The sequence below is a fragment of the Aquarana catesbeiana genome, linkage group LG02 (genome assembly GCF_042186555.1).
Source record: "Aquarana catesbeiana isolate 2022-GZ linkage group LG02, ASM4218655v1, whole genome shotgun sequence".
In the NCBI taxonomy this organism is placed as follows: Eukaryota; Metazoa; Chordata; class Amphibia; order Anura; family Ranidae; genus Aquarana; species Aquarana catesbeiana.
Window position 1 is genome coordinate 18,023,643 of NC_133325.1, and position 26,316 is coordinate 18,049,958.

At 46.9% G+C, this 26,316-nt stretch overlaps 1 protein-coding gene across 2 annotated transcripts; it reads right to left on the reverse strand.

Moving 5' to 3' along the window:
* Window positions 1–863: 863 nt before the first annotated feature.
* LOC141126678 (secreted frizzled-related protein 2-like) lies at window positions 864–25,438 on the reverse strand. 2 transcript variants are annotated; one of them, XM_073612644.1, is made up of 4 exons: window positions 24,928–25,438; window positions 21,949–22,483; window positions 20,453–20,530; window positions 864–1,197 (listed from the first exon to the last, which is right to left on the reverse strand). In XM_073612644.1, the coding sequence occupies exons 2-4, from the start codon at window positions 22,445–22,447 to the stop codon at window positions 959–961; spliced, it is 816 nt and encodes a 271-aa protein (XP_073468745.1). In that variant the 5' UTR covers window positions 22,448–22,483; window positions 24,928–25,438; the 3' UTR covers window positions 864–958. The 2 variants fall into 2 exon arrangements, with proteins under 2 accessions (XP_073468745.1, XP_073468744.1); XM_073612643.1 differs by lacking the exon at window positions 864–1,197 and adding an exon at window positions 5,690–11,036 and having other exon boundaries at window positions 24,928–25,406.
* Between the last annotated feature and the right edge of the window lie 878 nt (window positions 25,439–26,316).

Consider the following 26,316-nt stretch of genomic DNA (forward strand, 5'->3'; position numbering starts at 1 on the left):
ACTCAGCACAGGGATGGTGGGAACCCCTCATAATGGGCACAGCAGGTGTACAGACCCGGGAACTCAGCACAGGGATGGTGGGAACCCCTCATAATGGGCACAGCGGGTGTACAGACCCAGGAACTCAGCACAGGGATGGTGGGAACCCCTCATAATGGGCACAGCAGGTGTACAGACCCGGGAACTAAGCACAGGGATGGTGGGAACCCCTCATAATGGGCACATCAGGTGTACAGACCCGGGAACTCAGCACAGGGATGGTGGGAACCCCTCATAATGAGCACATCAGGTGTACAGACCCGGGAACTCAGCACAGGGATGGTGGAAACCCCTCATAATGGGCACAGCAGGTGTACAGATCGAGGAAATCAGCACAGGGGTCTCACCAACAGAGTCCCAGAGAGATGGATAAACACACAGTAGCAGCTAAAATGTAACTAAACACCAGGGTCGGGTCTCTCCTTGGACAAATGTTATTGTAGGCTGCGTCTTATTATTTTTTTACAGTTAATGAATCCATGTTATGTATTTTGGGTCTCCATTGTATCATCCCCGGGATTCCACCAATCACATAAGATGTCAAGGTCAGCCAAATTTATTGTAACATGGAGCAGATATTCACCAACATACAGTGACCTCTTGCTGTCAGTTTTATAATCATGCAAAAAGGTGACAGGTCCTCTTTATGGCTAACCATGATCAGAAGGTGTTTGGGACACATTGACCATTTGGCAATCTGTTGCAATTGATTATTGGTGCAGGGGCGTCTAGGTGGGACTTGGTGTTTGGCATGAGTGCTCCAAAATGTAGGCGTCTAGGTGGATGTCGTTTGTGCATGATAAAGAAAGCCAGGGACACACTGCAAAAGTCTAAAAACTTTATTAAACTGAACAAACGGACAAGGAGTTCCCACTTGAGATCTCCTGCCATGATGAATTTCACGGACAAGACTAACTACTCAATTGAAATGAGCCAGAGGATGAGGACTCCTTGTCTGTTTGTCAAAATCAATAAAGTTATCAGAGCCGGCTTCCTTTACCCTGGACTTGTTTGGCTTGCAGTGCATGGAGTGCCCCCTGTCTGGCTCCTGGCACCCGGTCATCTCGATGGTGACCCATTTTCTGGGCTTGGGAGCGGTGCACTCTACTTTCCGGTCTGTCCTTTGTACATGGTCGCTCCGCGTAGGAGGGCAAATCACTGATTGGAGGAGAAGAGCCGAGTTGAAAGTTTTTCTAGATCTCTAATACATATAATTTTCACAACGTTCATTCCAAGTGTAAAAAAAAAAAAATATGTTAATGACTGTAAATCATCTTGTGTAAGGTACCCTTCAAATACAAGATGAGTTGTGATATGGTGAATGATCAATATTACATTAATCTTGCAGGAGGATAGTATAATAACAGTTATTCTGTACTCTATGGCAGCGCCAGTTAACAAGCCGCTTAAAACATTTTCTACAAGTTCATCAGCACAAGTCAAATCCACACCCCCCACTCAGTGTAGACATCCCCTGCTCAGCATAGAGACACGCCCCTGCTCAGCATACATACAAGCGGCAAGGAATTATCAGCCAACAAATACAAACGTAGTGACGTACTACGTTGTTTTTCAGCTCTTTAGCGCCACCCTTTGGGCTCCTTCTGCTAATTTCGTGTTAGTGGAAGTTTGGCGAGTGTTGATTCTCACTTTTCATTTCGCGCTTTTCAGTTTGTTACTGAACGGCCGTTCGTCAGCCAGACATGTTGCGGAATCGGAGGAGATAACGTGTTATTTATTATTGGCCTTGGAGTTATTGCTTTGACCCAAGTCCAGTCCAGGAACAGGAGGAGGAGGAGTTCTTGGACCAAAAATTGGTTGCTTTATTAATTGTGACCAATTCTGTCATATGCCTTTGCTGTGGGAGCTCCAGGAGAATAATCCGGATGATTTTTGGAATTATCTCCGGATGACGGACCCCTGCTTTCACCAACTCTTGGCATTGTTGACCCCCCTATACTAAGAAGAAGGACACATGCAGGAGGCTTTTATTTTAATTTTTGGTTGGAAAATAATGATTTGATTTGGTATATTTTCTATATTTTTGGATGCATAGAATTCACTTTTTGGTAGATAACATGTCTAATTTTGTTTGTTTTCTTTTTTTAATGCACAATAAAAAAAATTGTGTGGAATACTACTTGGCTATGTGTGTTTTATTTCAAATGACAGTCTGGGAGTAGCCAGTTACATTTTACAAAATACAATGTAATATTAACAAGGAACACCAACATAGTTGTATCTTTGATCTTAAAAACTACTAGATAATGGTGTTGTGGTAAAAGAAAAAAAAAAAAAAAAAAAAAAAAAGCATAATAATATTATTCTTGATATCACTAGAAAAAAAAAAAGCCTTTGAAAATAACTCCATCAGTATCACCAGCAAAGCAGCTTCATTATTATCCCATTAAAGAAGAAGAGAATTGTGCGCTGCATTTCCAGATTTCATAATTTGCCGCGTCCCAAATGTTAATTCTCCATTACGAACGCTAGTTTACAAGACCGACCGCTTCTGTGTTTGTACTTTGGACATTTGTCTGACGGACTTGTGTGCACACAATTGGAAAAATCCGACAACAGACCGTTGTCCGCCGAAAAATTCCTAGCCTGCCATCCAACATTAGTCTGCGGAAAATCCGACAACAATTGTCCGATGCAGCGTACACACGGTCGGATTTTCCGCCAACAGCCTGTCATCACACATTTCTCGTCGGAAAAACCGATCGTGTGTACGAGGCTTTACAGTGACATAGCCAAATCTGGAGAGAGCTGGGAGGAGGTTCAGGCTGTGTATGTTCGTCTCTCTCTCTGTGGATAAGAAAACCCTGCTCACTCCGATGTGATAGCTAGTAGCATCTCTATTGTGAGACCCTGCGGCCACGATCCCAACCTCCACCTCTCCCTCCCAGCTGCCTGTCAACACTTTTTTTTTTTTTTAAAGCAGCTACCCTAGGGTCGGTTCACACATGGGCAACATGACTTTAGCGCGACTTTGTACCGCGACTTCAACGCGGCTTCAGCGCGACTTTAGCGCGACTTCAGCGCGACTTCCGCAAATTATGAGGCGACTTGAAGTCGCCTCCATGACAGGCGACTTCGCCTGTGGCCAATCACCTCTCTGGGAGGGAGGGGGGAGGGAGGGGTTTTCTCTGCAAAGTCGCTTGAGAGATCCGACTTGCAGGCGACTTACATTGAGTTGAATGGGTACAAGTCGCCTACAAGTCGGATAGAAGTAGTACAGGAACCTTTTTTGAAGTCGGAGCGACTTCAGTAGTGTCAGTTAAGACGGTTCAATTCACTACAATTGTAATCTAAATGCAAAGCGACTTGGGGCGACTTGAGGGCGTACAAGTCGGATCCCAAGTCGCCCCAGTGTGAACCGAGCCCTAGGCGCCTCCACAACCATGAGAGGTCAAGAGAGTTTTTTTTCTTGGAAGGGGGGTGCTGGGGGGGGGAGGGTTGTGTTAGGAATAGTGATTTGAGGGGGAGGATTTGTGCTAGTAAGGATAATTGGGGGGGGGGGGGGGGGGTAGACATGTGCTAGGAGTTAGGAGGCGGGATTGCGGGGGGGGGGATTGTGCTCGAAAAGGGGAAGATGAGTGGAGATTTGTTTTAGGAGGGTTGGGGGGGATTTTGGCATCTTTGCCCTGGCCGCTAGATGGCCTTGTCCCGGCACTGCATAGACCCATTGATTGCTCAGCATTGACACCCACCCCCTGCTCACCACAGGACCACCCCCTGCTCAGCATTGACACCCACCCCCTGCTCACCACAGGACCACCCCCTGCTCAGCATTGACACCCACCCCCTGCTCACCACAGGACCACCCCCTGCTCAGCATTGACACCCACCCCCTGCTCACCACAGGACCACCCCCTGCTCAGCATTGACACCCACCCCCTGCTCACCACAGGACCACCCCCTGCTCAGCATTGACACCAACCCCCTGCTCACCACAGGACCATCCCCTGCTCAGCATTGACACCCACCCTCTGCTCACCACAGGACCATCCCCTGCTCACCACAGGACCACCCCCTGCTCAGCATTGACACCAACCCCCTGCTCACCACAGGACCATCCCCTGCTCAGCATTGACACCCACCCCCTGCTCACCACAGGACCATCCCCTGCTCAGCATTGACACCCACCCCCTGCTCACCACAGGACCATCCCCTGCTCAGCATTGACACCCACCCCCTGCTCACCACAGGACCACCCCCTGCTCAGCATTGACACCCACCCCCTGCTCACCACAGGACCACCCCCTGCTCAGCATTGACACCCACCCCCTGCTCACCACAGGTCACCCCCTGCTCAGCATTGACACCCACCCCCTGCTCACCACAGGACCACCCCCTGCTCAGCATTGACACCAACCCCCTGCTCACCACAGGACCATCCCCTGCTCAGCATTGACACCCACCCTCTGCTCACCACAGGACCATCCCCTGCTCACCACAGGACCACCCCCTGCTCAGCATTGACACCAACCCCCTGCTCACCACAGGACCATCCCCTGCTCAGCATTGACACCCACCCCCTGCTCACCACAGGACCATCCCCTGCTCAGCATTGACACCCACCCCCTGCTCACCACAGGACCATCCCCTGCTCAGCATTGACACCCACCCCCTGCTCACCACAGGACCACCCCCTGCTCAGCATTGACACCCACCCCCTGCTCACCACAGGACCACCCCCTGCTCAGCATTGACACCCACCCCCTGCTCACCACAGGACCACCCCCTGCTCAGCATTGACACCCACCCCCTGCTCACCACAGGATCACCCCCTGCTCAGCATTGACACCCACCCCCTGCTCACCACAGGAACATCCCCTGCTCAGCATTGACACCCACCCCCTGCTCACCATAGGAACATCCCCTGCTTAGCATAGACACTCACTCCTTATTTAGCATAGACACCGCCCTTGATCAGCAAAGACAAACATCCCTTTCATCATAGACACACCATTAATGCGTATATAATTATGTTTGCCCGACCATGCAAGAGGCAGCGTCAGGCCAACGCAGCATCTCTGTAATGTTCACTATTTTGAGGTGCATTAACACAAACTGCGCTGACATGCGTTACCTAATGCATTGCCATGCATTTTGATAGGGCAGCCCATTCATTGGAATTGTCTCCTGAATGCACTAAAATGCAGCAAAAAAAAAAAAAAATGCATGTAGTTTTTCTTGTTAATGGTAGTGCACTACAGCACCCGTTGCATTATCACGCCTTGTTGGGCACTAAAATGCGTTAAGAAGGAATGGCACCACATCCCTCCAATTTGTCTTTACAAACAGGCTGCCCTAACAGAGGGACCTTAATGCAGGAAGTAACACGCTTTGTGTAAACCCAGCATTATCCTTTATATATATAGTTTTTTTTATGCATTAAAAAATATGACAACAAAAATTTTTTTCTGGTTTAAAGCCCCTTCGTAACATTTCCGAGACTAGAAGAAATACAAGCAACGTTATTCATTTATATTGAAATGAAAATATATATGGGGGGGGGCTGCCATTGCTGGCCTCCTTCAAAAAAAATTCTGGTTGCCTGGCTATGTAAAGGTTCAAAGCTTTCCAAGCTGTAATGCAATGTAATACAATAATGTAATAATGATTATAACATGATGGAATTAAATACAATGTAATAATGTGATATAATGAAACACAATGTAATCATGACATAATGTATTATTACAAGTAAGCATTGCCAGGTAGTTTGCCACAACCAACACATCAATAACACCTTTATTTGGCAACTGTACGGCGGTCACATGACGGCTGTCGGGGAGGTCCTAAGATAACCGGCGGGCAGCACCACGCCAAATCTCATACATGTGCAGCTGTTGTCGGCTCCTTATACTAAGCACAGTGCTCAGCTGAACGCCCTGCTATAGAGCGACAGCAAGGCTCTTTATATGAGCAAAAACAACAATAAACCTGCGCCTACGAATAACAAGCAGCTTGCACAATTTACTGGCAGCAAAAGGTTACATATAAACATAAAAGGTGCCGCGCTTTATAAGAGCTGCTGTCAATCATTCTAGAAGAACCACCCCCTCGGTTCTGAGCACTAGTAGGTGGACAGTTGCGGTTTTGGCAGTTGCAAACTCTCATGGCGGTGACCGGTAGTACCATATCGCATCTCATACATATGTGTAGCTGTCGTCTGCCCAGTGTGCTGCTGGAATGCCCCGCTATAGAACAACAGCAAGGCCTTTTATAAGAGCTGCTGTCAATCATTATAGAACCCCCCCCCCCACCCCCCCCCCCGAGGGTCTGAGTACTAGGAGGCGGGCAGCCATGACATTTGCAGTTTCTCATCACCCTCCTCCTAGAAAAATACATTAGAACCACTTTGATCACTCAATTAGTAGAGAGGAGAGGGGGCAGGGCTGGTGTGACACTGCTGTAGTAGGTGTGGCCCTACATCTGCCATCCACAGTGACAATGCTGTAGGCTTGCAGGTGGGAAGAGTGATGTCATACATGGTGGGATATGTGCAGGTTTGGACAGCAAGGCTCCTACTGGGAGTCACTGCCATATAACACCCCTACTGGGAGTCACTGCCATATAACACCCCTACTGGGAGCCACTGCCAACACCCCTACTGGGAGCCACCACTGCCAATTAAACACTCCTACTGGGAGCCACCACTGCCAATTAAACACTCCTACTGGGAGCCACCACTGCCAATTAAACACTCCTACTGGGAGCCACCACTGCCAATTAAACACTCCTACTGGGAGCCACCACTGCCAATTAAACACTCCTACTGGGAGCCACCACTGCCAATTAAACACTCCTACTGGGAGCCACTGCCAATTAAACACCCCTACTGGGAGCCACTGCCAATTAACACCCCTACTGGGAGCCACTGCCAATACCCCTACTGGGAGCCATTACCAACACCCCTACTGGGAGCCATTACCAACACCCCTACTGGGAGCCATTACCAACACCCCCACTGGGAGCCACTGCCAACACCCCCACTGGGAGCCACTGCCAACACCCCCACTGGGAGCCACTGCCAACACCCCCACTGGGAGCCACTGCCAACACCCCCACTGGGAGCCGCTGCCAATTAAACACTCCCACTGGGAGCCACTGCCAATTAACACTCCTACTGGGAGCCACTGCCAACACTTATACTGAGAGCCACTACCAACACCCCTACTGGGAGCCACTGCCAATTATCACCCCTACTGGGAGCCACTGCCAATTAAAACACTCCTACTGGAAGCCACTGCCAATTAAACACTCCTACTGGGAGCCACTGCCAATTAAACACTCCTACTGGGAGCTACTACCAATTAACACTCCTACTGGGATCTGCGGTCATATAAAAACACTCCTACTGGGAGCCACTGCCAATTAAACGCTCCTACTGGGAGCCACTGCTAATTAACACCCCTACTGCGAGCCACTGCCAATTAACACCCCTACTGCGAGCCACTGCCAATTAACACCCCTACTGCGAGCCACTGCCATATAACACCCCTACTGCGAGCCACTGCCATATAACACCCCTACTGCGAGCCACTGCCATATAACACCCCTACTGCGAGCCACTGCCATATAACACCCCTACTGCGAGCCACTGCCATATAACACCCCTACTGCGAGCCACTGCCATATAACACCCCTACTGCGAGCCACTGCCGTATAACACCCCTACTGGGAGCCGCTGTCATATAACACCCCTACTGCGAGCCACTGCCATATAACACCCCTACTGCGAGCCACTGCCGTATAACACCCCTACTGCGAGCCACTGCCGTATAACACCCCTACTGGGAGCCGCTGTCATATAAAACACCCCTACTGGGAGCTGCTGCCATTTAACACTCGTACTGAGAGCCGCTGCCATTTAACACTCGTACTGGGAGCTGCTGGGTGGGGCCATGACCACTGATACAGATAGACAATGCATCGGCACATTATCCTTGTAGCACCCTGAGGCAGGGTTGCTCCTCACAAATTGACTTGCCAGGAATAATTATCCTGGTTGATTATTAGAGATCTATTGATTTCTCCCCAAGTTTGGCCTTGTTGCACCTTTCTCTTCTTCCACTTGGTGGTACTAGATGTGAGAAGGACAACACAAGGTCAAGTTATGGGTATGTGAGGTATCTCAGCCAATAGGCAGGCGTTTTCCCTTGGCCTGCTGGAAGAACCTGACTATTCGGGTGAGGTCAGGTGATCGGTGCTCTGTGCCACCTGGACGGCTGTCTGGGTGGACGTGTGTTGTATTGCCTGGGATTCTAGGCCGGAGATGGGGCCTATCCTGGGCACATCTGGCTGCTAGACTGTTTGAGGGCCTATCCAGAAGCAAGAGAGCAGCGCAGGGTTGGGACTGCGGCTTGTAGCCCAACCAAAAGTGACGGTTCTGCCGGCCGGAGAACCTGTTGTGATCGGAGGTAGAGGGGAAGATGTCGCCAGTAAAGGACTATCCGCCCAATTACCAGGGACCACAGTGAGTAACTGAAGCAAGTACCGGAGCAGTATTCTCACCAGACGGGGACGGTGAAGAATCGAAAAACTTGGGAAGCAAGCCACGGACCCAGCCAGCGGAGGTGATGCTTGCAGAACAGCCTTGTGTGCCAAGCCAGGGACCGAGCAGGCCAGTGGGGTGAAGCTTGAGAAGCATCTTGAGTGCCAAGCCAGGGACCCAGCAAAGAGGCAGGGGTGACGCTTGAGGAAGATACCACCATGAAGATCGGAGGAGCACAAGGGATTCAGTGGCAGTGAATCAGTGGGTCTAGTGAGAGTGACTGGGGGCTCAGTGGGCTACAAGGAGAGGTTGTAGTGAAGGAGAAGGGAACTGTTACACTTTGTGTTAGGAGCTGTTAAAGACTGTTGCCATAGGAGACAGCATTCCTGCACATGCAGATGTGGCATCTTGCTGGATGCTTTTCCCTGCATGGCTGTCCTCCTATTGAAGTCTCTGAGTCTACCAATTAATCTTGCAACTACCTAAGGGTGTCCTTGCCCTAACCCTCTCTCCCCCTAAAAAGTTTGTTGTTAAGAGAAATAAACTTTCTTTTGCATTCAAGAAGTGTCTGGCGCCCAATAAATTTAACTACTCTGCACCCACCATGCCTCACAACCCACCACCTATAGAAGGATGTCAGCTATCTCTGGCTCTGGAGGTTCTCATTAGATCAAAGGAGGCCTGGGACCTTGCTACAATCCAGTACAGCAGCAAACCAAAGGGACTCAAAGTGACCACTACAGCATGGATCTGCTTGGTCGGTTTGAAACAGTCACTGGCCGGATAACCAGGTATTTAGCAGCCATTGTACAAAATAGAATAATTTCACGCTACGTGTACTAAAAACTATGTGTGTTGGGTTATCTATATCAGTGGTCATCAACCCCTGTCCTCAGGGCCCACTAACAGGCCAGGTTTGCAAGATAACTGAAATGCATCACAGATGATATAATTTGCTGCTCAGTGATTGCAGTATTCTAGTCTGCATCTCCCCAAGGTAATACATAAAACCTGGCCTGTTATTCTGCCCTGAGGACAGGGTTGATGACCACTGGTATAGATAACCCAACACATATATGGAATCTTTTTGAAGAGGTCCCACTTCAATTTTTTCAGAGTCCCTCAGGGACAAAGTACATGTAGTAGTTTGTCCCTTGTACCTACGTCCTATGTAGACCTAGCTATGAGGACCTGTCCCCCCCCCCCCCGCCCCCTCCTCCTCCTCCTCGGGATCATCTCACAACTTAGCTAGCAAGGAGACAGCTTCTTGATAACCGGCTATAGTCTCTGCTCCAAACACTTCTCGAGACAAGTGTCGGCAAGAAGAATGCAGGAAGGAGGGTTCAGGATGTGCCAGCCTCCCATCCATCTGAATTTCTCTTGCCGCTGCTCATTTCGGTTGGCCGAATTCTGCTTGCCACCACGTTGCTGGACAGCCACAGGGGGGCAACATGTTTGACAAAGTAGCTATGCTTACAAAGCCCTTAATGTATTGAAGGCAGAGGACCAGTATGAAAACCAGAAAAATAGCATTTTCAGCAGGAGGTTAGCAATGCCCCCTTCCCCTCAATTTCCCCCATGAAAGGTTCCCTTTAAGGCCATGGCGGCAATGTTCGTTGCATGTTGCGGTCATCGATTACGGACTTTGGCTGTTGATTTTATAAAAAAATAAAAAGATATGGTGCTCCTGGTAACCGATTAAAGAACAAGATATTATTAAAACCTTTTGAAATAGCTAAATACAAAAAGAGTGAAGACATTTTATCTCCCTTCCTGATGTCTGCCCACACCTTCACAATCTGCATGTCTCCGCTCATCTCCTCCACTACATCATTGCAATGCAGGAGCAGGCAGGGAAAACTCAATTTGCTCAGCTGATGAGGAGTGGCTATACACAAGAGCAAATGTTCAAGTTGTTGCACATGTACCTGGCAGTTATGGGCACAACCAAAAAAATTAAAAAAAAGTCTTTTCACAGAAAGCGTTGTAGTAGTGCTAAAAATGGAACCTTATAAATGGAACGTGGTGAGCTTACGTACAAATAGTTCTTCGTGTTTTTTTTTTTTTGCCTACGCGGTGGTGGCAGAATTGGGGCAAAGAGCAGAAATTACGAGGATGCATGTTCTTGGGTCTCAGCACAAGGTTACGTTCCACACCCAGCATTTGGTGGATTTATCTTGCATCTAGCACTGAAGCTTGCGGACAGTCCGAGAAAACCTCTTCATCTCCTTCTCCGTCTTCTGCCACTTACGCACCCAGGAGATGACCAGCCTGTCGTCCACTCGGTGGCCCATGACCAGCACGGTGGTCCCGGGTTCCTGGAGGTCTCGGCAGATGCAGCTGTCCCCGTCTGTCAGCCACAGGTAGGTCTTCTTCTTCAGCTCCTCCTCTGTCCACCCTTTGGCCTTGTATACGGTCCTGCTCTTCACTTCCGGGACCACCATGAGGTCTCCATCCAGAGTGGACGTCGAGTGAATGTTGATCTTTAGGGCTGAGGATGACAAGATGATAAAGCAGTGGCGGTCAACTTACAAGGTATAGGAGGCCTCAACTGTTGTCCCCTGAAAGATGTAAAGGGCCACACGTAACATTTAATGTGGACCTTCCACCTTAGTAGCAATGTGCACTTACTCAAGGTGCTGCCCCCCCAACTAAATTGCTGCACAAAATTACCAGTGATGTTAAAAAAAAAAAAAGATAATATATTTACCTTTCTCCAACTTCTCCCACAGCACCTAGGTGAGGGTAACATGATCCTTCTAGCCAGAGATTGTTGAAAAGCCCTGGATTTTGGGATAAGAAGATCCTACATTGTGCTGTAGTATCTCCTCATTTGGGCTCAGAATTTACAAGAAGGATGATGCCACCCCCTGCACTACACAAGTAGGAAAGGTCAATTCATCCCCCACCCCCCCTCCGTTATTTTTATGCAGTGTTTTGCCACTGAGGTGGAGGTCCACTTTAAGTGTATAACAGACAATTGTTAGCATTGCTGGGACAAGGTATTTTAGCACTCAAACACCATTGTGTGCCCCAGCATGAGCTGAAGACTACTTTAGTGGCATAGGTTGCAGGCCTTGCCCTTTTTGCATGCCCTCCTACTGAAAGACATAACTACAGTAGGGGGTCAGAGAAGACATACTACAGGGGGGGGTGTCAGAGAAGACATACTACAGGAGGGGGGGGGTGTCAGAGAAGACATACTACGGGGGGGGGGGGGGGGTGTCAGAGAAGACATACTACAGGAGGGGGGGGGGTCAGAGAAGACATACTACATGAGGGGGGGGTCAGAGAAGACATACTACATGAGGGGGGGGGTCAGAGAAGACATACTACAGGAGGGGGGGGGGTCAGAGAAGACATACTACAGGAGGGGGGGGGGTCAGAGAAGACATACTACAGGAGGGGGGGGGGTCAGAGAAGACATACTACAGGAGGGGGGGGGGTCAGAGAAGACATACTACAGGAGGGGGGGGTCAGAGAAGACATACTACAGGAGGGGGGGGGGTTCAGAGAAGACATACTACAGGAGGGGGGGGGGGTTCAGAGAAGACATACTACAGGAGGGGGGGGGTTCAGAGAAGACATACTACAGGAGGGGGGGGGGGGTCGGAGAAGATATACTACAGGAGGGGGTGGTCAGAGAAGACATACTACAGGAGGGGGTGGTCAGAGAAGACATACTACAGGAGGGGGGGTCAGAGAAGACATACTACAGGAGGGGGGGGTCAGAGAAGACATACTACAGGAGGGGGGGGGGGTCGGAGAAGATATACTACAGGAGGGGGGGGGGTCAGAGAAGACATACTACAGGAGGGGGGGGGGTCAGAGAAGACATACTACAGGGGGGGGGGGGGGGTCAGAGAAGACATACTACAGGAGAAGGGATCAGAGAAGACATACTACAGGAGAAGGGATCAGAGAAGACATACTACAGGAGAAGGGATCAGAGAAGACATACTACAGGAGGGGGGGTCAGAGAAGACATACTACAGGAGGGGGGGGGTCAGAGAAGACATACTACAGGAGGGGGGGGGGGGGGTCGGAGAAGATATACTACAGGAGGGGGTGGTCAGAGAAGACATACTACAGGAGGGGGGGGGTCAGAGAAGATATACTACTGGAGGTGGGGGTCGGAAAAGACATACTACTACCTCGCAGAAGACATACTACTGGAAGGGGGTCGGAGAAGACATACTACGGGGGGGGGGCAGAGAAGACATTCATGGGGGGTGGGTTTGAAGATGGTCGGGGAACACATACTACTGGGGGGGGGGGGGGTCGGAGAAGACATACTGCTGGGGGGGGGGGCAGAGAAGACATACTACTATGGGGGGGGCAGAGAAGACATAATACTAGGGGGGGTCAGAGAAGACATAATACTGGGGGGGGGGGCTCAGAGAAGACATAATACTGGGGGGGGGGTTAAGAGAAGACATAATACTGGGGGGGGGCATCAGAGAAGACATAATGCAGGTCATTCAAGTCTCAATACTAGTTATTAAGTCATCGGTCTCCATAGCGTATATAATCATCACCTCATCAACAACTTAAACTTTCCCTGTGTTAGCTGTTCCTCCCACTCTGAGTCCTGTTGCACCCTATATTGGAATATAGGTGGAACTCATTTTTTCCTGAAGAAACCATTACCTCAACTGAAAGTCAAGCTCTATTGACCACAGCTGTGTTTGAGTCGGAGGTGATCTCCTACATTGGAGCCTTAAGCATCAGGAAAAGACCCAGAGGAAAGATCTCCACCCAAAAAATAGAGATATTTCAGGTGGGAGTCCCCCCCCCCCCCCCAACATAGTATGGGGATAAAGCCAAGCAAGATGTAGAAAAAGCAAAAACTCCACAGCTAACTGCTCCAGATTTCAGAATGGGGGTGGGGGGGATTAATGAACACCCCAAGGTTTTTAAAAGTATAATCAAATCCAAATATATATGTTTTATTTCTGGATAGTGTAAGGGGATTATTTTATTTTCTCTTTGGAACAGGTGTTCTCTTAGAAAGGTTTGCCCTCTTGTTGAGGTGATAACAGTAAGAAATTGGATATCTTCTCACTTTCTGTCCTGGTGACAGCGTTGAAGTTATTGGATATGCTCTTCTCTTCTGGCATTTAAATAGAGCTTTGAAGGGAATAAAAAATGCTGAGTATGTCCAGATTGGTAGGGAAAGGTTGCAGCAAAGCCAGTGCTTTGCTCTGCCTTGGTAAAGTGTCCTCTATGGATGGGCTTTTGGCCTTGTGTCAATGGCATTAGTGTGAGATGCCTTTGAGATCATTCAGAATTCATTGGCAGGTGCTTTTGTCATGCAGCGGACCTCCATCTGACCCGATTCATGGGGGTTTCGCATTCTCATAAACCAGACTTTCTCAAACTTATTACCCCAGTGGAAACCTTAAAATCATTTTAGCAGGGGTCCCTTGAGACATAATTTTAATATCTACAGATCTGAAAACAAACTACAGCCAAGTCTGGTCAGAAAATAAATGAAAGCAGTAAAAATTTTAGCATTCTACAATGCAGGTCACAGGAAAAAAAAAAAACCAACTTGCATTAGGGTCCCCCTATCCACTGAAGGCCAGCGGACAGGGTCCCCCTATCCACTGAAGGCCAGCGGACAGGGTCCCCCTATCCACTGAAGGCCAGCGGACAGGGTCCCCCTATCCACTGAAGGCCAGCGGACAGGGTCCCCCTATCCACTGAAGGCCAGCGGACAGGGTCCCCCTATCCACTGAAGGCCAGCGGACAGGGTCCCCCTATCCACTGAAGGCCAGCGGACAGGGTCCCCCTATCCACTGAAGGCCAGCGGACAGGGTCCCCCTATCCACTGAAGGCCAGCGGACAGGGTCCCCCTATCCACTGAAGGCCAGCGGACAGGGTCCCCCTATCCACTGAAGGCCAGCGGACAGGGTCCCCCTATCCACTGAAGGCCAGTGGACAGGGTCCCCTTCCACTGGAGGCCAGTGGACAGGATCCCCTTCCACTGAAGGCCAGTGGACAGGATCCCCTTGCATTGATGGTCAGTGGACAGGATCCCCTTGCATTGATGGCCAGTGGACAGGATCCCCTTGCATTGATGGCCAGTGGACAGGGCCCCTTGCATTGATTGCCAGTGGACAGAGTCTCCTGCCATTGATGATCAATAGACAGGGTACCCTTTGATTGATGGCCAATGAACAAGACTCGTGGCCACTCATTAAAATTAGAAGAAAAGAGGTTTAACCTTAAACTACGTAGAGGGTTCTTTACTGTAAGAGCGGCAAGGATGTGGAATTCCCTTCCACAGGCGGTGGTCTTAGCGGGGAGCATCGATAGTTTCAAGAAACTATTAGATAAGCACCTGAACGGCCACAACATACAGGGATATACAATGTAAATACTGACATATAATCACACACATAGGTTGGACTTGTGTCTTTTTTCAACCTCACCTACTATGTAACTATGTAACAGGGTCCCCTTCCATGGCTGGCCAACGGACAAGGTCCCCTTCCATTGATGGCCAACGGACAAGGTCCCCTTCCATTGATGGCCAACGGACAAGGTCCCCTTCCATTGATGGCCAACGGACAAGGTCCCCTTCCATTGATGGCCAACGGACAAGGTCCCCTTCCATTGATGGCCAATGGACAAGGGCCTCATGACATTGATGGCCAGTGGAAAGAATACACATTTCATTGATGTCAGTGTAGTGTCATCTTACATTGGTGGTCATTGGGACCAATTCTTTATTATATTAGGGATAAGAATGCTGCCTTACAAACTGCTAAAAAGATCATTACTGTCAATGGTTACTTTCCTCAGAGATGAGGATGAGGCTTCACTAGTCCCACACTGCCGATTCTGGCAAGAGACATTGGAAGCAGGAGATCAATCCATTACTGCTTCAAAATACTGTATCTCTATCAATCTCTAGAGGAACCCTGGGTTCAAAAGGTTGCCATAGACCATCAACACAAGCCCTAAAACACTTTGCTTCAATGCTGCTTTCATACATCTTTGTTCAAGTGATTGCCTAGGGGGTCTCCAGATTATCAAAGCACTGCTGGTAGCCATAAAAAGGCTCATGGTGGAACACCAAAGCTTTGTAGCTGTTCTTTGTAAATATTTTAATCCTACAGACTCAGTTGTGGATCGGAGATGTATTGTTTTAATTTAAAAGAAATATCTTAAAAGAAAAATGTTATTATTATTATACAGATTTTATGTATTAGCACCAACAGTTTACGCAGCACTTTACAAGATAAAATATGTATAGCTTAAACTTTTTTCTAGGTTTGGAAAGAATGGTGAGGTATTTAAAACCCCCTCAGGTTTTTATTGTCCTCTCCATTTGGGACACCTGTTCTGATGACAACTGTTTAAGAAATATGTTGGCTTTACAGACACTTTAGGAAATCAGAACTGTGTAACTCTAGACAAGGGGCACAGAGATGGTGGGAGCATTAGGAGATTATATTGCTGATTGCATAGAGGTGTGTCTATAGTGTAAAAAGGGATTTTGCTGATACAAGGGTTAGTGCAGCAGCAAAACATTGGGTTAGTCCTGTCTTCAGTAGACGACTCAGGAGTTCTTTTGATTTGGAGGTAACAGGAAGTTTATTTGCCCAGCCTGAAGACTGTCATGGTAAAAAGCCATGAACGGAAGACATCCTCGGCTTTAAGGCGGACAGACCCACACTAGTTCTCTCCCTTCTTGCATTCTAATGCCGCGTACACACGACCGGACTTTGCGGCATACTTGGTCCGGCGAACCGTAGTCCGTCGGACAATTCGATCGTGTGTGGGCTCCAGTGGACTCTTTTTTCTCAAAAGTTTGACGGACCTAGAAATGAAACATGTTTCAAATCTGTCCGACTGACTCGAGTCCGGTCGAAAAGTCAGCTCGTCTGTATGCTAGTCCGACGGACTAAAACCGACGCTAGGGCAGCTATTGGCTACTGGCTAGGAACTTCCTTGTTTTAGTCCGGTCGTACATCATCACATACGAATTCGACGTACTTTGGTGGATTGTGTGTAGGCAAGTCCGTTCATTTGGAAAGTCCGTCGTGAAGTCTGTCGAAAAGTACGCCGGACAAAGTCTGCCGTAAAGTCCGCTCGTGTGTACGCGGCATAAGTGGTAAAAATGAAAGGCAGGCCCCCTTAATCAATTTCTACTTCTCACTGTAATGCCCCATATACACGGTCGGACTTTGTTCGGACATTCCGACAACAAAATCCATGGATTTTTTCCGACGGATGTTGGCTCAAACTTGTCTTGCATACACACGGTCACACAAAGTTGTCGGAAAATCCGATCATTCTGAACGTGGTGACGTAAAACACGTACGTCTGGACTATAAACGGGGCAGTAGCCAATAGCTTTCATCTCTTTATTTATTCCGAGCATGCGTGGCACTTTGTGCGTTGGATTTGTGTACACACGATCGGAAATTCCGACAACGAATTTTGTTGTCGGAAAATTTTATATCCTGCTTTCAAACTTTTTGTGTCTGAAAATCCGATGGAAAATGTGTGATGGAGCCTACACACGGTCGGAATTTCCGACAACAAGGTCCTATCACACATTTTCCGTCGGAAAATCCGACCGTGTGTACGGGGCATTAGTAGGGGTCAACCCCGTCCAGCATCTGACCAGAATAGAGTGCAACCCCACACGCCACGAACCTGGCCCTGCCTCTTTGCCTCTTCTGAGAAGGTAAAGATCCAAAAACAAAAAAAACCCAGCAAACCCTAATCCCACTGGCCCAAAACTATACATATTCTCATGAATGGATTTGGATATGTGGTTACCATTGGTCTGATTGCTAATGTTGTTGCAAATGACTTTCCTGTTTATTTTTCTTCGGGTCTACTTTTTTCAAAAACAACATCAAGGTTTATGAAAGGTCTTCCAATATTTAAGTATCTGAATGCATCTTTGAAAAGAACTAAAACCCATATGGAATGCTTTTCTCCAGCCTACCAGTTTATTGGTATCTGGAGGGTTCCACTTGTTGATGCCGATCCATTTATTTTACCGTTGTTTTCTTTGTAGGAGATCATTGTATGTGGGGGGGGGGGGTTTGCGTTGCAGTGCAGGGGACCAGCTTCGTGGGTATCCTGGTCCTGGCTTTACCCACGGACCTGGGAGGAATTGGCTGCTTGGTCTGGAATGCATTGGCCTGTTTTATGTTCCAGTCTGGGCCTGCTTGTAGATGTTGCCCCCCCAAGGAGATTATGGGGTCGATTTACTAAAACTGGAGAGTACAAAATCTGGTGCAGCTCTGCGTGGTAGCCAATCAGCTTCTAACTTCAGATTGTTCAATTAGGCTTTGACAAAAAAAAAAAAAACCTGGAAGCTGATTGGTTTATATGCAGAGCTGCACCAGAGTTTGCACTCTCCAGTTTTAGTAAATCAATCCCTATGTGTCAAGTGAAGGGGATCCATGGGGTGGACCAGAAGATGCAGCCCTCTAATGAAGGATATAACCATGCTTTTTTGGGTAAATTAATGGAAGTTTCGGTCATGATGCCACAGGAGGGAAGATATGAAAAGGGTTCTTAGGCCTCGTCCTGAGGAGACAAAATGGTTTAATGAACAACTCCTTTATGCTAGCTTAGAAGAATGATGCAGTATTTGGTTTGATTATTTGGGATTTTTTTCAGTGATGAAAGATTTTTGTTAGTTCCTTACTTTTTGGCGTTTTTTTTATTTTTTTTGAGTTTCTGAAGGTAACAAACAATTGTAAAAAGCCATTACCAGGAAATAGGACCTCTTGGTCCAGTTATACACGTGAATCAAGATCATAAGACAATGAGATATTATTATTTTTACTATAAAAGGTGTTAATCAAATCAAAGGACAAGGAAGTAAATAGTCATAAGAGGTTTTATGTCCAAATAGGTATATTATTGGCAATTTGTCAATTAAATTAACTGCATTGGTTGGCCCTGTGCACAGCTGATGACAATACATTTGGCCAGAGTCTACTGTAACCTTTCTCAACTGTTTTACCGCAGGGGAACCCTTGAAATAATTTTCAGGTTTCAGGGAACCTCAGCTAAGATTAATTCACTTGGGGTCTGTGGGAATAATGCAAACTAGAGTGGTGATCAGTGAGAAGAATGTTCCTTACATTGGTGATCAGTGAGAAGAATGTTCCTTACATTGGTGATCAGTGGGAAGAATGTTCCTTACATTGGTGATCAGTGAGAAGAATGTTCCTTACATTGGTCATCAGTGAGAAGAATGTTCCTTACATTGGTGATCAGTGAGAAGAATGTTCCTTACATTGGTCATCAGTGAGAAGAATGTTCCTTACATTGGTCATCAGTGAGAAGAATGTCCCTCACATTGGTGATCAGTGAAAAGAATGTTCCTTACATTGGTGATCAGTGAAAAGAATGTTCCTTACATTGGTCATCAGTGAGAAGAATGTCCCTCACATTGGTGATCAGTGAGAAGAATGTTCCTTACATTGGTGATCAGTGAAAAGAATGTTCCTTACATTGGTGATCAGTGAAAAGAATGTTCCTTACATTGGTGATCAGTGAGAAGAATGTTCCTTACATTGGTGATCAGTGAGAAGAATGTCCCTTACATTGGTGATCAGTGGGAAGAATGTTCCTTACATTGGTGATCAGTGAGAAGAATGTTCCTTACATTGGTGATCAGTGGGAAGAATGTTCCTTACATTGGTGATCAGTGAGAAGAATGTTCCTTACATTGGTGATCAGTGAGAAGAATGTCCCTTACATTGGTGATCAGTGGGAAGAATGTCCCTTACATTGGTGATCAGTGAGAAGAATGTTCCTTACATTGGTGGTCAGTGAGAAGAATGTTCCTTACATTGGTGATCAGTGAGAAGAATGTTCCTTACATTGGTGATCAGTGAGAAGAATGTTCCTTACATTGGTGGTCAGTGAGAAGAATGTTCCTTACATTGGTGATCAGTGAGAAGAATGTTCCTTACATTGGTGATCAGTGAGAAGAATGCTCCTTACATTGGTGATCAGTGGGAAGAATGTTCCTTACATTGGTGATCAGTGAGAAGAATGTTCCTTACATTGGTGATCAGTGGGAAGAATGTCCCTTACATTGATGATCAGTGAGAAGAATGTCCCTTACATAGTTACATAGTAGGCGAAGTTAAAAAAAAAAAGAAAGTCCATCAAGTCCAACCTATGTGTGTGATTATATGTCAGTATTACATTGTATATTCCCGTATGCTGCGGTCGTTCAGGTGATTATATAATAGTTTTTTGAAACTATCGATGCTCCCCACTGAGACCACCGCCTGTGGAAGGGAATTCCACATCCTTGCCGCTCTTACAATAAAAAACCCTCTACATACTTTAAGGCTAAACCTCTTTTCTTCTAATTTTAATGAGTGGCCACGTGTCTTATTAAACTCCCTTCCGTGAAAAAGTTTTATCCCTATTGTGGGGTCACCAGTACGGTATTTGTAAAGTGAAATCATATCCCCTCTCAAGTGTCTCTTCTCCAGAGAGAATAAGTTTAGTGCTCGCAACCTTTCCTCATAACTAAGATCCTCCAGACCCTTTATTAGCTTTGTTGCCCTTCTTTGTACTCGCTCCATTTCCAGTACATCCTTCCTGAGGACTGGTGCCCAGAACTGGACAGCATACTCCAGGTGTGGCCGGACCAGAGTCTTGTAGAGCGGGAGAATTATCGTTTTATCTCTTGCGTTGATCCCCTTTTTAATGCATGCCAATATTCTGTTAGCAGCAGCTTAGCATTGCATGCCATCGCTGAGCCTATCGTCTACTGGGAGCCCCAGGTGGTCTACTAGGACCCTTACATTGGTGGTCAGTGGGGTGAATGCTCCTCACATTAGTGGTCAGTGTAGAAGTTAAACTCTGGTCATCATGCAAGAACAACTTTAAAAAGGTACTTACCAAAATCCCAAGAGCAATAATCCTGCAAGAATTCTTTGTCAGCGTCCCCTCCGCTCTGGCAGGCAGCACATGGGAGCTCTGCGGACAGAAGACACGATTACACTGAGTGGATAGAGACTCCTCTGAGATTTCAATGATTTCGCTAGGCCTAAACTCTGCGTATTTGAAAGAAGATGAAGCATATCTGAAACCCTAGGTTGTCTATAGACATGTACAGAGGGGACAAAAACGTGGTCCAAAACCTTTTATATGCAAAACTCGTAATTTCACTATGAATAGAGCAAGAAAGGGTTCTGCCTGGCTTTTATTGCCACCTGAGTCCACGTTGGAGACATTTACCTTCTCTTCCTGTTAAGACCAAAGTGATGGGAAACCTCACCAGTTGGGACACAGAAACAAACAAAAAAAAAAAAAAAAAAAAAAACACATTCTCAATAGTATGTAGTGCACTACGTAGGTGCTATTCTGAAGTTCATGGTCTTGGCAAAGAAGTGATCCAAATGTTTCAACTCCCTCTAGTGGCCAATCTACAAATCTCTATATTTATTACGAAAAAAAAAAAGTATGGAAAAACAAGTTCATAAGAACGTAGTTACATGAAAAAGGATTGTTTGTTTTTTAATTTTTTTTTTCTAATATACTAATTATAGGCAATTGTGTATGTGAGGTAGGAGCGTAGGGGTTCCTCCTCAAAATTCATACTGGACCCCAAGGGTCAGGTATAAAATGTAGGGGAACTCCAAACTTTTTTTTTTTTTTTGAGGTCTCCCTTGGCATCCATAGTAGACCCTCATCAAGGATAAGGTATGTAGTTTTCGGGGGAACCTTGCGCTTTTTTTTGTGTGTGAATGGAGGTTCCCCTCTTTGCATTTGTAATGTTGACCTTTTAAAAATCGCCGGTCCCCTCCAAACTGAATTTTTAAACATTTTTTTTTGGGTTTTCTACATGTCCAGGGCCACGACCCCATGGCATTTTTTTTTGACAATCCCCTGCCGGAAAAAGGCTATTACTGTTTGCCGAACCCACCACAAACCGAACCGAAGCACATTGGGCTCATCCATTCAGACATCAAATTGGAGGACCATAGCCAGTGACAGGGCATTATATACCGATCTGCTCCCCATTTAGACCTGCAATTACAGTATCTGGCAGAGGGAAGCCTTCCAGTGTGGACTTCCTTGGGGTCTCTTGAATATCACCTGACAAAATGGTAAAAGCTTCAAAGGCAGCCGATGCTGGAAGATCACAATCTCGCACAATAAGCCATGCCATTAGGGACACCACCTTTACCATGACCATCGAGAACTATGGCACACTTTGCATGGCCAACTTTCTGTAGCCCACAGAATTCTGCTCTACAACGAAAGGGCTGGTTGGTTGCATATGCTCCTCAGGCCAAAGGTTTTCAGTCCTTTCCCGGTTAAGTTAAATTATAGGTCATTGTACTGGGACCTCCAGACCCAAGTCCTGACCATTGATGATCAGGGTCACCTACCTTCTTTCACCAAAAGTGGCTTCTCATCCAAGCCAGCAGGGGGCACACACAGCTCGTTGCCCTCAGGGAACTGGGTGCAGTTAAACATTTCAGGCCATGGGAAACCAAAGGCAGCCATGACGGGTGTGCAACCATCACGGACCTCCTCACAGAGGGATCTGCAGGGGTGGATGGCCTCCTCCAGGTCGCTCAGACAGACGGGGGCGAACAGCGAGCACAGAAACTTCTTGGTGTCAGCGTGGCACTGCTTGGTGAGAAGAGGCACCCAGGATCCGGCCTGCTGCAGAACCTCTTTCATGGTGTCATGGCCGAGCAGGTTGGGCAGACGCATCTCTCCGTAGCCCACTGCATGGCAGAGCGTCATGCTGCTGGGGATTTGCTTGCAGCTGCTCTTGCGGGTGCTCAGCTGGGTGAGAATGAAGGGAGAGGCGCCCGCTGGGTGAAGATGGACCCCGATGCCCAAGAGGACCCCGATGCACTGGAGTAGCCACATGATCATCTCTGGAGTGTTATAGAGGACACAATTCTAGATGGACTAAAAGAAAGAAACAAAAGTCAGAAATTCGTTGACCTTCATATATTACCTAAAGAAATAAAGAAGTCTATCAGGTCCATCAAAACCAGATCTCAGGGGTCACCCAGTGAGGGTTGGGTATGAGTTTATTCACTCTGGAAGATGGACCCAATACAGGGTCTCACAATCACATTTTTGGCAGCCCAGTTTATTTGAAATGAGCAGAACTTCACCCCAATAAACAACACTGCGGTATATGTCAGAGCTATATAAATGTGTAATAATAATAATAGTACTGTGGGGGGGACATTAGAGTGTAAGCTCCTCTGGTACAGAGACTGATGTGACTGGCTCAGTGATCTCTGTACAGCACTGCGGTATATGTCAGAGCTATATAAATGTGTAATAATAATAGTGTGTGACTGTGGGGGGACATTAGAGTGTAAGCTCCTCTGGTACAGAGACTGATGTGACTGGCTCAGTGTTCTCTGTACAGCACTATGGAATATATCAGAATTCTATCAATATATAACTGGTGACCGTATAGACAGACAACGAAGGTGGTTGCGTCTCTCTTTGCTCTATGACTATGCTAATTAAATTTGGAGTGCTTATGAAAGTTTTGTCTTCCAACTAAATATAGCAAAAGGCGGCTAAAACCGGGATGACAAAATTGGAAACAAACATCGAATTGGAAAACAGACACAAAAAAAACAAAAACCAATAAAAAGTGGTTTTATAAGCAATAAGACCTTAAAAAAAAAAAAAAAAAAAAAAAGTTTCCAAGAATTTTGTCCCATGCAGGAATCGGCCCCCTCCCAAACAGCCCCTCTTGGTTAAATAGCGGCGAGCCATATAGCCAAATATGGCTTTGACTGTCACTCCTCTATAAAGTGCCAACCTACTAAGTAATAAAAGGGTACAGATTACACTGTAAAGTGGTGGAATAATATATAAAATGGGTGAAATAAAGGCTGGTCTCTAAGGACTGAACTGAAGAGAGACCAGTCACTAGTGGTGTACCCCAAGGCTCTGTAGTAGGCCCCGTTCTATTTAATCTGCTTGTGATGTACCTGAAGGTTTGGTGGGTTAGACAAGTCATTGTGCTAGAAGATTGGGTGAAGCAACGGAATCTGCAAATCAACATTTCTAAGTGCATTTGGAATCTGCATTATATCCCTAGAGGGGTCACCAGCAGGAGGGAGGAGGTCCTGATTCCTATAGATCTTTCTTATCACTAGAGGGGTCACCACCAGACAAGAAGGAGGACCTGATTCCTCTATATAGATCTTTATATCACTAGAGGGGTCACCAGCAGGAGGTTCTGATTCCTCTATATAGATCTTTATATCACTAGAGGGGTCACCACCAGACAAGAAGGAGGTCCTGATTTCTCTATAGAGATCTTTATATCACTAGAGGGATCACCAGAAGGAGGAAGGAGGTTCTGATTTCTCTATATAGATCTTTATATCACTAGAGGGGTCACCAGCAGGAGGTTCTGATTCCTCTATATAGATCTTTATATCACTAGAGGGGTCACCACCAGACAAGAAGGAGGTCCTGATTTCTCTATAGAGATCTTTATATCACTAGAGGGATCACCAGAAGGAGGAAGGAGGTCCTGATTTCTCTATAGAGATCTTTAGATCACTAGAAGGATCACCAGAAGGAGGTCCCGATTCCTCTATATAGATCTTTATATCACTAGAGGGGTCACCACCAGACAAGAAGGAGGTCCTGATTCCTCTATATAGATCTTTATATCACTAGAGGGGTCACCACCAGACAAGAAGGAGGTCCTGATTCCTCTATATAGATCTTTATATCACTAGAGGGGTCACCAGCAGAAGGTTCTTATTCCTCTATATAGATCTTTAGATCACTAGAGGGATCACTAGAAGGAGGTCCCGATTCCTCTATATAGATCTTTATATCACTAGAGGGGTCACCAGAAGGAGGAAGGAGGTCCTGATTTCTCTATAGAGATCTTTATATCACTAGGGGGATCACCAGCAGGAGGAAGGAGGTCCTGATTTCTCTATAGAGATCTTTATATCACTAGGGGGATCACCAGCAGGAGGAAGGGGGTCCTGATTTCTCTATGGAGATCTTTATATCACTAGAGGGATCACCAGCGGGAGGTTCTAATTGCTCTATATAGATCTTTAGATCACTAGAGGGATCACCAGCTGAAAGTTTAAATAATATTCTCTGAGGTTAGTTTTGATCAAAAGAGTAGTTGATGCTTGGAACAGACTTCCAGCAGAGGTAGCGAGTAAGTGAACATGGCTCATAGATCTATACTATACAAAAAGATGCAGAGTGGATGGACCTCTTGGTCATCTTCTGCTCGTTTCTCTAAAATAAAGACCTTAATCTAAAATATAAAAGAATTGTTTGGTGGTCACCATGCACCAGGTGACCCTCTACCTCCACTCCAAACCACCATGCAATGGACTTACCTTGCGTAGGTTTTGCGAGCAGACGGCGAACTCCCAAGGAGAACAGGCTCTGGCAGGAAAGTCTGGATAGGTATGTGTCGTGTCTTGAATGTTCAGCTGCTGGAATGGAGGGGGATGTAAGAGAAAAAAAAAAGAAAACCTCCAGCCAATAATTAGAGCGGGTCTCTCGCTCGGCTCTCCGGCTGGGGCTGTGTTTTGCCCGCAGGCACAGTACACAAACTCCCCTCGGATTAGTATCATAAATTTCCAGGCGTGGCGATAATTCAATAAAAAAAAAAGCACCACCAGCAGACGGAGTCCTGAAAAGGTCTCTTGTGCAAACACACACACACAAAAAACGAGCTGACTTGGTGTTTATTCTATGGAGCGAGTCCTTCGGTTTGAAGAGTTAAGTCCTCGCAGATTTGTTTTGTGTTCGCAGAACAAGACTCGGCACGCAGGGAGACCGAGATCTTGGATTTGAAATTGGAATTCACCGACGTGACGAAGGTGGAGAATATGGGTCCCGCCGGTGTCGGGGCGAAGGCCCTTTACCACCCAGGGAGAACGGGCCGAAATTTGCCCCCCCCCCCAATGAGCTCTGAACACATTTAGCAGCATAGGTTGCAGTTTCTGCCCTTTTTGTTTGCCAACACCCCGGCTCGGCCCTGGATCCTATAAAAAGACAGATGTGCAGCACCTATAAAAGCCACTATATAGGGTGCTATGAAAACACGACGGAGCAGAGGAGAGACGCTAAAAAAAAAGGACAGCGCCATGTTTGTTCAGGCATCATCCAGGGTCACCAATCGACTTCACGAAGTGAGATTCTCACTTCCAATCATGTAAATTCAAGTGACTTGCTACAAAGTTACAATGTTGCAGTCTGATCACTGGGGGGAGGGGAGAGACTGAGTAAATGCTTGCTCCTGCCTGCAGCAGACTGATGACATCATCTCAGCTTGGAACTGGAGCTCAAAGATGGCTGTTTAATTAAAAAAAAAAAAAAAAAAACTGCAGTGCTGTACAGAGAACACTGAGCCAGTCACATCAGTCTCTGTACCAGAGGAGCTTACACTCTAATGTCCCCCCCCCCCCCACAGTCACATCAGTCTCTGTACCAGAGGAGCTTACACTCTAATGTCCCCCCCCCCAGTCACATCAGTCTCTGTACCAGAGGAGCTTACACTCTAATGTCCCCCCCCCCCCCCCCACAGTCACATCAGTGTCTGTACCAGAGGAGCTTACACTCTAATGTCCCCCCCCCCCCAGTCACATCAGTCTCTGTACCAGAGGAGCTTACACTCTAATGTCCCCCCCCCCCCCAGTCACACACTATTATTATTATTATTATTATTATAATACATTTAAATGTCTCTGACATATACCGCAGTGCTGTACAGAGATCAC